General features: G+C 56.4%; 1 protein-coding gene and 1 long non-coding RNA gene across 3 annotated transcripts; one reads left to right on the plus strand and one right to left on the minus strand.

Moving 5' to 3' along the window:
* The first annotated feature begins 1,048 nt into the window (after positions 1-1,048).
* Positions 1,049-12,532, plus strand: SPMAP2 (sperm microtubule associated protein 2). Of its 2 annotated transcripts, none has more exons than XM_073220739.1 (8): positions 1,049-1,381; positions 1,739-1,852; positions 1,984-2,055; positions 2,458-2,519; positions 3,150-3,216; positions 4,424-4,541; positions 7,212-7,371; positions 10,526-12,532. In XM_073220739.1, the coding sequence occupies exons 1-8, from the start codon at positions 1,074-1,076 to the stop codon at positions 10,762-10,764; spliced, it is 1,140 nt and encodes a 379-aa protein (XP_073076840.1). In that variant the 5' UTR covers positions 1,049-1,073; the 3' UTR covers positions 10,765-12,532. The 2 variants fall into 2 exon arrangements, with proteins under 2 accessions (XP_073076840.1, XP_073076841.1); XM_073220740.1 differs by having other exon boundaries at positions 1,049-1,132.
* On the minus strand, positions 4,493-13,622 carry LOC140845749 (uncharacterized). The gene is made up of 3 exons (XR_012124618.1): positions 13,451-13,622; positions 6,279-6,426; positions 4,493-4,626 (listed from the first exon to the last, which is right to left on the minus strand). It is a non-coding gene; the product is annotated as an uncharacterized lncRNA (long non-coding RNA).
* Positions 13,623-13,644: the final 22 nt, after the last annotated feature.

Below are 13,644 nucleotides of genomic sequence, written 5' to 3' on the forward strand. Positions count from 1 at the left end.
TGGCTGGGCTCCGGCTAGTCGGCAGAGGTGGGAGGTGCAGCTCTTGGATGGCCTGTAAGGAATTCCCCAAGGCTGGAGCCTGGGCGTGTGGCTCCAGTTACCATAATGATTGCTTTGTTTGACAATTTGCCAGCTCCAGCTGCAGCTGAAGGTGCTTCTCAGGAGACCTCAGGGCTGGAGGGTATGGGAGTCAGGGTGCTGTGGGCTGCAAGGGACAGAAAACCCAGTGACAACTTAGGGCTGAGAATCTGTCGTGTCAAGTGCGACACGGGGCAGGCTCCGGCCTTGCCCACCTCAAGATGCTCAGCAGCTCACTGTCCTCAGACTAGCCGATCTCATGGTCACAAGGTGCCTGCCTCTGCTCTGGACATCAGATAGGCCCAAAAATAACCAAGAAGAAGAGCCTTGTGCCTCCTTCCAAGAGAGCAGAAGCCCCCTGCAGGTGCCCCCTGAGGTCTCATTCCTACTCCAGTCTGGGGTAGGGGGTGGAACACCTGGTGAGCTGGGGCACCAGCGCTGACTCCCCAGTCGGAGCGCCAGCGGGGCCTCTTACTAAGAGGAAATGTAGGACGGAGCTGGGGCACCAGCCTTGAGTCCCGCTCTCAGCTGAGCTGGCCAGCAGCAGATCTCCCCGGAGCCTTCTGCAGACTGGGTGCCAGGCCGGGTCTTGGGGGAGGCAACTTTCTGTAAGGCAGAGAAGAGAATCCCGGAGGACCCCGGGGTGCTGAGGGCCGGGAATGGGGCTGCCTCTCTGAGCAGATGCCTGCCTGACAGGTGTGGGCAGAGTGAACAAGTGCCAAGGCCTGAGGTGGGTTCGGCTGCATGTGTCCGGGCAGGGAGGCAGAGCGGCAGGAGAGGACAGGGAGGGGCTGAGGCCACAGGCGCGTGGGCCCTCACGGGGCCCGTGGGGCTGCCATGCAGAGCCGCTGTCCCACTGGGTGGTAGCCCTATGGGCAGGCTGGAGTTGGAATGTGGATGCCAAGAACCTGGCCAGGCCATTCTCCTGTTGCCGGGTGACCACAGATACATTTGGGTGCTGTGGGAGCGAGACTGCAGAGCTGGGGTCTCAGGACATGGGGGACCACTGGCAAAGGTCACTGCGCAGCAGCCACGCCTTGGAGGCAGAGGGCAGGTTGGATAGCAGGCCAGATGCAGCCTCCCTAGCCCTCCAGAGCCCTGTGTGTAGGCCCCCAGGGCCCCAGGCCCCCAGGCCCCAGGACCTGGACATCAGGGAGCCGAGGCTTGAAGAGGAAGAGGAGGGGGCTCCCCTTGAGAACACAGCCAGGGAGGAGTTCTCAGGCCCCCAGAACCCACAAGAGGCCCTCTCAGGGATGGGGAAGGCACTGGAGAAGGACACAGAGGAGGCTGTGCCTGAGATGAGGTGGGCCGTGGGAAGTGGCTGGTGGGCAAGGGGCTCCCAGGCCTGGCTATGGAGCAGGGGACGGGCGGCCCCCCGCATGCCTCAGCCCGGGCTGCCCAGCCAGGACGGGCAGACAGCCCTGCAGCTCAGGTCCTTGGGGCCTGGCGTACGGCCAGCACCGGCCATACCTTCGTGAGAGGTGCGAGGCTCTTCTTTAGTAGTGGCAGCCTCCGCTGGGTGGGAACGGGATCCTCTTTGCCCCTCAGGGGACACCTGAGGTGGCGTGGCTGGTTACCTGGGTCCAGGTGCCCCCAGAGGCCCTGGGAGGGTGGGAGGTTCTCAGGCAGGATGAGCTGCTCACCATCCACCCGCCCACAGCCGCCTGTCCGTTGCCCAGAGGCTCCCGAGTGGGCCTCCGGCCAGGGTGAGGAAGAGGAGACGGCTCTTGGACCTGGCGAAACCCAAGAGTGACTGGCAGGTCCTGAAGGACAGGTGAGCTGCGACCCTGCATCCTCCGGCTCACCGAGACCTGGGTGGGCGTGTGGGGCCAGAGGTGGGCTGGGGTGGGACCCGGGGTCACCAAACTGGCGTGAGCAGGGCGGCCGTGGCCTGTCTTGCCACAGGACGGGCTGCTGTTGCAAGGCCCTTGCCTGGATCGCCCTCCACCTGCGGCGCCTGAAGCTCTGCATCACCTGGTGAGTGGGTGGCCCCTCCGCCAGCCGCCTTCCCTCCTCCAGGGCAAGGGCGGGCAAGGTCTCTCCCAGGACCCCCTCCCCACACACCCTCCACCTGGAGCTTTGGGGTACCCGCCCCGTGTGGAGTGGCTCTGCTCCCGCCATGGGGCCGTGGGCCCCGACTGTGCCTTTCCTGGGGCTCCCTTCTCTCCACAACACCCTGCAATCCTGATGGCTGACGTTCCTTCGGAAGCCCTCTCTGGCTGCCCCCGTCCTGCCCCTGCGACTCTCCCTCCTTCCTCCTGGTGACCACCTGCCTCATGCATGCTGTGTTCATGGGGTGCCTGGGGCTCTGTTTCATGGCAGGGCACAGGGAGCCCAGGCCTGCTCCCCTCACCCTGAGCACCCCTGGGTGTTTTTCAGGCCATCCGTGTACTGGACGGAGAGGCCGCAGCAGGATACTACCCTCACTGTCACTGTGCCCGGTAGGTGGGGTCTGCCCACCACCTTCTCCCCACCTCATCTCCCAGGGTCTCATCTCTGGACTCTGTGCCCTGAGGAGCCAGAGCAGCTGGAGGCTGGTCCTGGGGTGAGGGGCGTGGGGAGTGTGCTCCAGGGGAAATCCCAGTCTTCCCCACAGCCAACACGGGGTTAGTGGTGACTCTACAAAATGACCCTTGACCTTCTCTTCCACAATGGTTTCTACACTTGAGAACAGTGGGTCCCTTCAAAGAGAACATCTGCAGGGAAGTCATAGGGCCGGTTCTTTCCTAGGGGCCAGCAAGCCCCCCTGGAGACCATAGGCCTGTGCCAACCTCAGACCAAAGCCAGTTTCCCAGCCAGTGGGCTGTGGGCAGCGCTGAGCGCTTGCTTCTGCGGAGCTGATGGGCCTGAGCCCCCATTACAGCCCCGCCCCTCCGCCTGTGTGCCCTGAGCAAGGGACCTCAGTTCTCCTTGAGCCCACTGTGCCCAGCACGGGGCAGCAGGAGTCACCGCTCTGCCCCTGGTGGGTGGGTGCCCAGCTGTCCAGGCCCATGTGGCATGCTGTGCTTGGCAGGAAGGAGACCCCTGGGCGGATGGGCTTTTAAGTTGGGGCTGCTTCCGATTTTGTCCAGAGGTGTCCCGCCGGGTGGCAGAACTGTCTCGACCTAAAAGGTTCTACTCAGAGCATCCCAGCAACAGGTAAGGGGACGGCCCAGGTGCGCCTGGCAGGCAGCACGTGGTGGGAAACCCCTCATTCCCCGGGCAGGGTGCAGCAGGGGGAGGTTCAGGTCCTGGGACTAGATCGCCCCCACGCCTCTGGACAGGGCCACCCCCAGCCCTTTGGATCTCACCCCTCATCCTGTGGAATGGGTGGGGATCATGCCCAAGAGGTACTCAGCCCTGTGCCTGAACAGTAAGTGCCCCATAGTTGTTTTGTCACATTGTGGATTCTTTTGGCTCTAAAAAGCTAGCGTTAGGACAGTGTTTTATGTACAACTTGTGACACAGTTCTGTATCACTTACATCTTTCACTTTTCAACTTGTTAAAGGTGATCTGTATAATTTTAGGCACAGAACTTAATTACCCTTTATCTTTATGCCCATATACGTAGGAAAATGTAGATGAATTAGCTCAAATCAAATGTTATGTTATCACTTTTCACTCGGAGATGTTGACATGTTCCATACAGATTTTATGCCTGTGTTTGTGACAATAACTTTTCATTTTCATGCCCAATCACAGTATAATATGAAGGTTGCTTACACTGCAATTAGGCATAATATCTGTAGATCCAAGAAGGCAAATGCCCTTGACTGAGGTTATTTCAATGTGAGCAGCTCCATCGTCCCAGTCAAGCGCGGGTGACCGTGGAGCTCCAACGGCATATACAGGCTGCATTCCAACCCCTAGAGATGGGAAAATATGAGAAAAGTCTGTCTCGGATTGAGGAAACATGGATTTCTTTCTGGGTGGGGGCCGGGCTGAGACCTGATCTCAGGAGGTGGGGGCCCAGCAAGATCTGCGGAAGTTCACTTTCCCAACTTTCTGTGGCAACTGCCAGACATGCTTTATCCGTTTCATCCTGATCCTGGCCCAGCCCTGATGACGGGTCAAGGGGAGGATGGCCTGGGGGGCTGTCCCCACTGAGGGGACAGAAGAAGTGCCCTCTTCGGGCATGAAGGGCTGCGGTGCACTGACCTGGGAGGGGGCCTCTGGAGGACTGGAGGCGCTTCTGTTAGGGACGCTTGTGGGAATTCCTTCTGGGAGGTGTTTCCAGAACCTCCACTCTCCCAGGTGCTCCCTGGTCCCCAGAGTCAGAGGCCGAGAAAAGAGGCGAGACACACAGAAGCACGAAGACCCCTCCCCCTGGACCTCACTGGTGTTTTAAATGTGCATGTCCCCTAGGACCTCCCCCATTTGGCCCATCGCTCGACCCACCTTGAAATACCAAGCATCCAGGCGTGTGCGGGAACTGGCCACTCCGAGGGTGCGGAATAACATGTGGAGCATGAACATGTCTGAGGTAGGTGCCCTGCTGTCCTCTGCACTGCCTGCCCAGATGGTGGGAGGCAGGAAGTTCCAGGGCAGCGAGTGCCACCCACTGGGATCTGTGCAGGAAAAGCTTCAGTCTGAAGCCAGCTCAGGGGGAGCCCTGCGCTCTCTCTCTGCTCACGCTGGGCCTTAAGCAATCTGGTGTCCGAGATTACAAGGAAGTGGTGTCCATGCCCAAGTAGACCCTTATCTGTTGTCGGGTTGAAGGGTCCCCTCCTGCTCAGGCCTGACGTGACCTCTTCTCCGCCACACAGTCTCCCTCCCCCAGGACGTCCTGTGGGGCCTCAGCCTGGGGTTTAGGTAACTGTCTGGATTCCTGCAGGCATCAGCAGCTCATTCCATAGTACTGAGTCCCATTCTTTCCTGCGGGACCACAAATTGCTTATCCACCTGCCCACCCATTGAGCAACATTTGGGTTGTTCCTAGTTCTTGGCTATTACAAAAAAAGCTGCTATGAACATTTTGTGTGCAGGGTTTTGTGGGGGATATGTTTCCATATCATTAGGGCGCAGATCTGGAAGTGGGGTTGCTGGGGCAAGGCTATGTCTCCGTAAGAAACGGTCAAATGGTTTTCCAAAGGGGCGGCACCATTTTGCATCTGCACCAGCCCTGAGCAGAAACCCACCACGGGGTGTCCTCCGGACACACAAGGACATTCAAGAGCAACCTCAATGTGATGGTCACAGTAAAAGACGGAACACTAATGTCCTGCTGTCGGAATGCTCGGGCCATGTTCAGTTTCCCCAGCTGCCCCAGGAAAGAGTTTTTATGGCCAGTCTGGTTGGACCAGGGCCCGGAGGACAGCACCCGCACTGTCCCTTTGCCAGTCCCACCTCTTACCGGGAGCTGCGCCAGTGTGCTCCTGGGCTTCAGCATTGTCCCTTCTGTGCTCCAAGACCCTCTAGGCTCCCCAGTGACCCCAGGAAGTCCAGATTCAAGCCTGAGATTCAAGGCGCAGCAGGATTTGGTCCCTCTTGACCTCTCCTCCTCCCGGTACCCGCCTTTTTGGGTAAATGCGGGTACCTAGACACCCTTTTTCATGCAGTCCCCTCCACCTAGGACACCCTCCCATGTGCATCCAGCTCCTGTGTGCTCCTGTTTTCTCTGGCTTGTGGGAACCCCAGCTCCAGCCCCCTGCATGCCCACGTGCCCTGTGCTCCTCCCAGCCCCTAGCACAGGGTCCGGGTGGACTTGATTCTTCCAGCCACCCGTGAGACCCTGAGGACAGAGGCCACCTTTCCTGCTTGTTGCGGCCTTATTCCAGAGCTTGCCTTGCCCCGTGAAGGGCCCGCACTGATGGTCAGGACTGCTGGTACATGACTTACTGAGTATTCTCTGCCCGTGGGCCCCTGGGGGATGGGGGCACCTTGAAACAGGACAGGCCTGTTCTCTCCACCGTAGCAGGAGGCCTGAGCCTGGAGGCCACCGCAAGGAGGACTGGGGAAGAGGAAGGGAGAGAGACCAGAGATGATGGAAGGAGGGAGGAGGAGAAAAGAGGGAGGGAGAGGAAGGAGGGGGTGGAGCGGCCCTTCTTCTTCCATCCCCCTGCAGACGCTGCAGGAATGGCCAGCTAGTCTTCCACTTGTCAAAGGCACAGACTTTCAGATGTTGGTTGTTCTGCCCACTCTCTTTTGCAGGAAGATTGTTTGCACACACAGGGAGCCAGCTGGTGGGCGGAGTCAAGGAGACACGGTTAAGGAGATGTACCTGCAAGAGGGAGCTGAGGAGAGTAGATGCTGCTTGCACTTTTGTGGGGGGAGGGCAGACAGTGTTCACGTCAGCTAACAGTCCCTCTGGGCGCTGCCTCTGGGTGGGCGAGACCTCCGAGCAGATCCTCTGGTTGTGTCTGAGTTCCCTGGAAAATGCAAGAGGCAGTCTGTGGAGCACGCGTGTCAGGTTCCTTGGCAGAGCACCTGCCAGGACTTCTCTCCCTGTCCTCCCCCTCAGCCAACTCTGCCTCAGTACATCATTTTATACCTTATTCCACTTGCAGACCCATGCACTGCAGTCATGGTGTTTTGTGTTTTTAATAGACACGTGTGTTATCTTATCTTTCCTGCTTTCCCCCTCAACATTTATTTTCTGGAGCACGGCATGCTGATTTATAAAGACACAATGTTTTACCTGCTGGATTGCATCCTGTCTTGTGAGTAAACTGCGATTGGATTACCAGGGCCTTATCGATGGGCAGCTAGGTCATTTTCAAGTTGCCACTACAACCAAGCTTCTGGAACCATTGCTGTGCCCATTTCCGTGTGGTCCTTTTATACAGCAGTCTTCAATGGGCATGTGCTGAACTTTACCGACGTGGACAAACTGCTCTCCAAAGTGCTCAGGCTAATGTACTCTCCTGCCGGCCCTGCCTGAGGATTCCTCTCCTCCTGCGTTCTTGCCAGGGCTCGATAACTTTCTCCACTTGGGTTTGCTCTCCTACGTGATTTGCCTATTGTTTTTTTTCAGTCACTGATTTAGAGAAGCCCTGTATATACGATGGCTACTAACCCTTTGCTGAACACACTGCAAACTAACCTCTTCCCAGTCTGTCTTATATCATTTTGTTTTGCTTGTGGGGTCTTTCTGATCCAGGGCCTATAAAGAATCACAGATGGTTTTACTCCTACCCTCCAACTCTGTTTCCAGGTGGGTCAGGTATCCAGGGCGGCCCAAATGGCCATTCCCAGTCCGAGGATCCTCTGGCTGGCAAAGCCCAGGGCCCCAGCCACCCTGTTGGAGGAGTGGGACCCCATGCCGAAACCCAAACCGCACGTGTCAGACTACAGCCGCCTGCTTCAATTGGCCAGTAAGCAGGGCCCCTGGGGTTCGGCTCCTGTGCTGTTCTTCCCCTGGACAGAGGCCAGTGGGGTGTAGGGGGGGATGCTGGAAGACTTGGATTTTAGGCCTCTGCCGGATTTGTGGTTCCCTCTTCCCTCATCTCTTCCCTAAATGCTGAGCAGGTGTCTAATTCCCTGTGGACCATTCACAGCATGGCCCTCGCAGCGTCCCCGGGGAGCTGGCTGAGGGTCTGCTCTCCGCAGGGAAGAAAATCAGAAAATGGAGGGGCTGTGGCCCTCAAGCAGAGGGTGTTGTAGGAGGGGGTCTCCAAGCAGGCCATGTAGGTGCACGGGAGAAAGCTGGGCTCGAGACCGGAGAGCCAGGCTGAGGTGCGAGGGCAGCTGTGCAGTGGAGGAGGCCCCTCTTCCCGTCCTTCAGAGCCGGATCCCTCATTTCCTCAGGGACAGAAGAGATATCATTGGAGGGAATTTGGAAAGGCAGAAGAGCGTGAATAAAGGAGTCCCACCACCAGAACGATGCAGATCGCTGTGTTTGCACGGGGTGTGCACTCACAGACCCACAGATGCATGCAAGCGTCCTTCCTTCCAGGCGCTCGGGGTGTGTCCCCATGGCTCACACACCCCACATCCAGTGTGCTGAGGACTCCTTGGCCTCTGCCTTCCGAGCACGCCAGGAGTCTGCGCACAGCTGGGCCCTACACCCCTGGCCTCCGTGCCTGCCATCGCTCCTGGACCAGAGCTGCATCCCGCACCCCGGTCCCCACACCACCCCTGCCCACTCCCCACTGCAGGTAGAGGTGTCTTGCTAGATTTAAGTTGGATTGTGCCCTTCCTGGCTCCCAGCCATCCCAGGACTCTCAGTGAGGCCTTGCTCGGTGATGCCCACAAGTCCCTGTGATCTGCCCCCTGGCTTCCCTGTCTCTCCACCCGGCTCTGCTGCACAGGGCCTTCCCATAGGCCTCGCTTTCTCCGGACACCTGCAGGGCTCACTCGGCCTCCCTAGGGTCTGACTCCCGTCTGCCCTCTGCCCAGGCCCCTCAAGCGCTCTATTTAACCCCAGAAGCCCTGCCTACCTCGCACACTTGGGAGCCCCCTTACGCTGTTCTCCATAGCTCCTGTTGCCCTGTGACAGGATTTGTTTCCGTGTGTCATTTGTGTTTATCGCTTGTTATGTGCCAGCCCATGATGTCAGGGGCTTTGAAAAATTTGCTGTGTACCCACATCATTGCCAGAGAGCTTAACCGGCCATTTTGGTTCTCTCTGCTGCATCATTCCCCAGTTCCTATTTCCCATTCGTCTCTGGTCATGGATTCGGAGCTGCCCTGTATGCAAGATGATCATGGGTACTTTGCTGAGCACGTTGCAAAGTACCTTCTTCCCGGTTGTCTCTCTGCTCTGAACTGTGCCTATGGGACCTTTTGCCCATGTCTGTTTATTTGTCACTTATCCATTCCCGTCATGCCCTCCCCTGCATTAGACACATATCTGGGATAGAAATGCATGTGCATTTGTACATACATGCATGCATGTATTCATCCATGTTTCAGATGTACATGTACATATACACCTGTGCACACATGTGTGTGTAAGACTGGCGTAAGGTTGTATCTTTCAAACAGCACATTTCTACCCGCTAATGGTTGTGACCAGTATGTAAAAGTGAAATCCTGTGCACAGAACTCTGTGGGATGGGAGTTAGTCCACATGTGCTGTGTGGCAGTAGAGTGTCACCACGGTTAAGGTGTGACCAACAGAGCTCACAGGAGCTCTGGGCACGGTCCTCCCAGCCCCTATGGGCCACTTAGACCCCATCACTTTGGGCAAGTCCCTGTGCAGGCTATCTGCCCAGCAAGCTCCAGCCCAGTGTGCTGGCCTTGACCAGCCGTAGGCCCCCGGTGGGCTGTGCCCACCTGCCCTTCCACCCTGGCCTCTCCCGAGCCAGGGTTTGTCTGCTGAGAAAGGAACATTCCTTTTCCCTTTGCACAGAGGCTCTGAGCAAAGGGGGCGGAAAGGACCCCGAAAGCTGAGGGCTCCGATACTCTCAAGGGGTGGTTGGGCACTTTCTTTGCAGTCCCCAGCTGGCCCTGTGCTGAAGCTCACAGCAAAGGAGAGGGTGGTGGAGAGGTAGTGAGGAGGTACAGACCAGGTGAAAGGGTTCTCAGGGCTCTGGGAAGTGAGAAGAGGTAGCCTGGCTGAGCCACAGGCCTCTGTGCTTGAGTGCTGTCTGGCCACGACTGCAGCCACTGGCCACGTGTGGTACTTCAGTGAAATTAAAGTGATGGCATTAAAATAATAAAGTAAATCCCAGCCTATCAGGTGCTCATAGTCACACAGGGCTGATGGGGGCACATGGGCCAATGCAGAAAGCTGTGCTCCTGGGGAGGTACCCACAGGCTCACTGGGCAGTGAGCAAAGGCAGGAGCCCAGAAGGGTGTGGCGGGACGGCCTCAGACAAGCAGCCGAGGCTGAGCCCCGAAAGGGCCTGCGTGCCTGGGGCTGTCCTCAGCCACTCTGAATAGCAGCCGGGGAGAGCAAATGCCCCCCACACCAGCCACTGCTGCCCCTCCCCACTGAGGGCAGAGGGGGGGAGGAAGGAGTGGAACTGAGCCCTTGGGGCACCCTTGGCTGGCCCCTGGGTCCCCCGTCTGGGGCATGCGGTCATTTGAAATATATTGTTCTTTACAATTCACCCCCCCTAAAGTGTACAATCATAGCTCAAGAAGAAATAAAATAGTAGTGTACAATTCAGTAGTTCTCCTAGGACAATCACACATTGTGCACCCATCAGTTGGAACACTTTTTATTTCCCCAAAGAGAAACCCCCACCCCTTTCCAGCCTCCGGCACCCACGAGCCCATGTTCTGTGGATTCTCATGTTGTGGATGTGTCGCAGAAATAGGGCCACATTGTGAGGCCTTCTGTGTCCGGCGTCTCACTGAGCACCATGTGTTCAGGGCCTGTGCACATGCCAGGAGCACACGTCAGGGCTTCACCCCTGTTTGTGGTTGTGTGTCCGTGTGTGGATGGACCAGATTCTTCTGTTGCTGGAAAAGACACTGAATGTGGGGACTTTGTCCTAGAGGGTTGGTCTCTGCAGGGTGGAGGGGCCACACGGCCAAGGTGCCAGCGCGTGATGCCGTCCCTCTATCCTGCTCTCTGCAGTGCCCAAAGCCCGGATGGACAAGTGCGTCCCCGACCGAGACCCACGCTGGGAGGTGCTGGACGTCACCAAGAAGGCAGTGGCCAGTCCCCGGATCATCTCCCTGGCCAAGCCCAAAGTGCGTAAGGACGTCAACGAGGGCTACGACCCCTACCATATTCCCCCGGCAGCTCTGGTAGCTCGGGCATCCCCTCGCCTCTATGAGCTCGCCACTCCCAAGAGCATCACCAAAAAAGTGTGAGTGGACCAGGCTGGCCTCGGAGACCCTGTTCCCAGTAAACACCCAAGTGCATCCTAAACCTGTGTGTGTGGCTGGCTCTGAGCATTGTGGACTGGAGGAGGGAGGGCAGGCTGGAAGGCCGAAAGGACCATGAGGAAAATATTTATGTTTGCATCCGACCTGTGATTTGTACAGCCCTCTTATTTTCCAAGTCACTTTCACCTGTCATCTCGAACTTCTCTGATGTCAGGCTTCAAAAGTTTCCTTCTGAATCCCTTATGTCCGATTCTGCCCTGGGTGTCCACAGCACCTCAAACTCAATGACCTCCTAATAAAATCAGCTAATGTCCATTGCGTGTTGTGGTTGTAACAAATCAGCAAAAACAGGGCGGCTTAAAACAATACACATTTGACAGCTCTGGAGGTCATGAGTCTGACGTGGGTCTCATGGGGCTACACCCAGGTGGGCAGGGCTGGCTCCTCCGGGGGCCCCGGGAGAACCATGTCCCCCTCTTCCAGCTCCTAGAGGCGCTGCTGCCTCGGCTCGGGTCCCCTCCTCAGTCTGCATGGCTGGCAGGGCAGCGTCTTCCTGTCTCTCTGACCTTGCCCCCCTGCTCCCCTCATAGGGACCCTTGTGAGGACCCTGGTCCCCTGGGAACTCAGTGTCACCCCCATTTCAGGGGCCTTGACTGATTCCTCTGCAGAATCCCTCTGCCACAGGAGGGGACACGGCCTCAGGTCCTGCACTGGAATGTGGGTGTCTTTGGGAGTGGTTATGCAGCTGACCACCACAGGAGAGATATCCTTTCTGTCTCTGAAACCCAGACAAAGCCTTGTATTTCGCTGGCTCTCGCTGGTCTGCTTCCAGACCACTTGTCCAGAAGCTGTGGCATGCTGACTGTGGTAGGCCAGCTCCTCAGAGCCTACCAAATGTTAGGTCCCGAGCCATGAGTCAGAATCCAGACTTATTACCAGACTTTAAGCACTCCAAGGAAATGAATTAATTCAATACCTTAAGGGAGACACTTACTGACTAGTTGTGGGTACAGATCTAGATAGGTATTCAGAAGAAAAGGGTTAAAAAGATACCCCATCCTCATACCCTTGAATGATTCAGTGGTGTGACATTGGGGAGGATGGGCCCCTAACTTGGAGCATGTGGCAATGATGGAGTGAATGTTTCCTGAAGGCTGGAGGGAGACGATGACTTGTTGAATGAACAGATGGAATTGCTGACCCTGTTGTTCTGGTGAGTGTAGTGGGAGCAGCTGGAAGGCCTTGGAGGAGGCAGTCGTAAGGAGGAACACGAGTGGACCGACCAAGACTCCAATGCCTGTTCAATCAGGCAGACTGGATTATGCAGTCCACAGAGTGACAGCCTCAAAGATGTCCATGTCCCAGTTCTGGAAATCTCTGAATGTGCTAATTTATATGGCAAAAGGGACTTTGAAGATGGGATTAAAGATTTTGAGAAAGAACATACTGGAATACGTGGGTGGGTCTCTGCCCCTGTAAGAGGGAGGCAGGGGGAAATTTGGCCTCTGAAGAGGGTACTATACCACCAAAGCAAGATGTGCTCTGGCCGTCAAGATGGGGTGCAGCTCTGGATGGAAGCACATTCACCCCTCAGAGGGCACAGGCTCTGCTGACGCCTTGATTTCCACCCAGTGAAACTGCTTGACTCCAGATAATGTGTGTTGTTTTTAGCAACTGGATTTGTGACAGCAGCAAGAGGAAACTAATGCAGATTGGAGATCATAAAGGTTGACTTGACGAGGCAGACTGCACTGTAGCTGGTATTAATACAAAAAAGGGGAAGTTCAGTTGGGGTTTTCACCCTTAGTAACCTTCAAAACTAAAGAGAACCAAAATCTTAAGTCAAATATCCAAAATGATATGCATGTTCTCTTGTCAAAGATCACCTCACATTTTAATGTTCTTATTCAAGCCAAGAAAAAACAAGCTTCACACTAACATATCTTTAAAAAATAAAATTTATTTTATTTAAACTATCTTGTCATTTGATGAGTTAATAAAGCATGTGATTACATGCTGCATGTCGCAAATGTGCTTGGCTTTATTGAGATACAGTAGACGGTAACATTTTCGCCATCTTGGGTATGGCTTTACCAGTGTTGACACGAGCACAAAGTTGTGCTGGCATCACTGCAATGAGGATTATGACATCGATGTCTCCCCAAGAGTCCCTGGCTTTGCTTTGCAGTCACCCCCTTCCACCCCAGGCCCAGAGTCCCCGATGAGCCCTTCTATGCAGCTATGACTGTTCTGGGAGGTTGGTGAACCGGGAGGTACCCTGTGGATGGGGATGCCACAGTCAGACTCGTGCAGACCCGCCTCAATATCTAATCCATGAACTACAAATGACCACGGACCTCAGAGCCTCAAGAGGGGCGGTCTGTCCCCAGCTCGTCAGGGCACCGACGCACGAGTGCGGGGTCTCTGGAAGGACCTGCCCCACGCGCGTTCCCAGCTCCTCATGCGCCATCGGGCAGCCTAGCCCTGCGGGCCTCGGTTTCCTCATCTATATAACTTGCGGCTCAATAGTATTATCCCCAGTTTTAATGTAGAAGACGGGATCTGTTCCCTTCGCATGTGTGGGCATCAGGAATTCTTTTTTATTACTGGCACCCCCACCTCCCAGGCCACCATCCAGACGAAACCCCAGACACACTCCCCACGCCCTCACCTTCCCGTGCGCACCCCGGTCCTCACATTCCGTCCATGCACCCGGTCTGCGTACCCAGTCTGTGCACCGCCGTCCGCGTCCTTCTACTGCGCATCGCCGGGCTTGCATTCGGTCCGCGCATCCTTTGCGCGAACCACCTCCGCGCATCTCGTCTGCGCACCTACTACGCACAGCCCGCTCCCGCCCCGCCCCCT

This window comes from Manis javanica, chromosome 13 (genome assembly GCF_040802235.1).
Source record: "Manis javanica isolate MJ-LG chromosome 13, MJ_LKY, whole genome shotgun sequence".
Classification (NCBI taxonomy): Eukaryota; Metazoa; Chordata; class Mammalia; order Pholidota; family Manidae; genus Manis; species Manis javanica.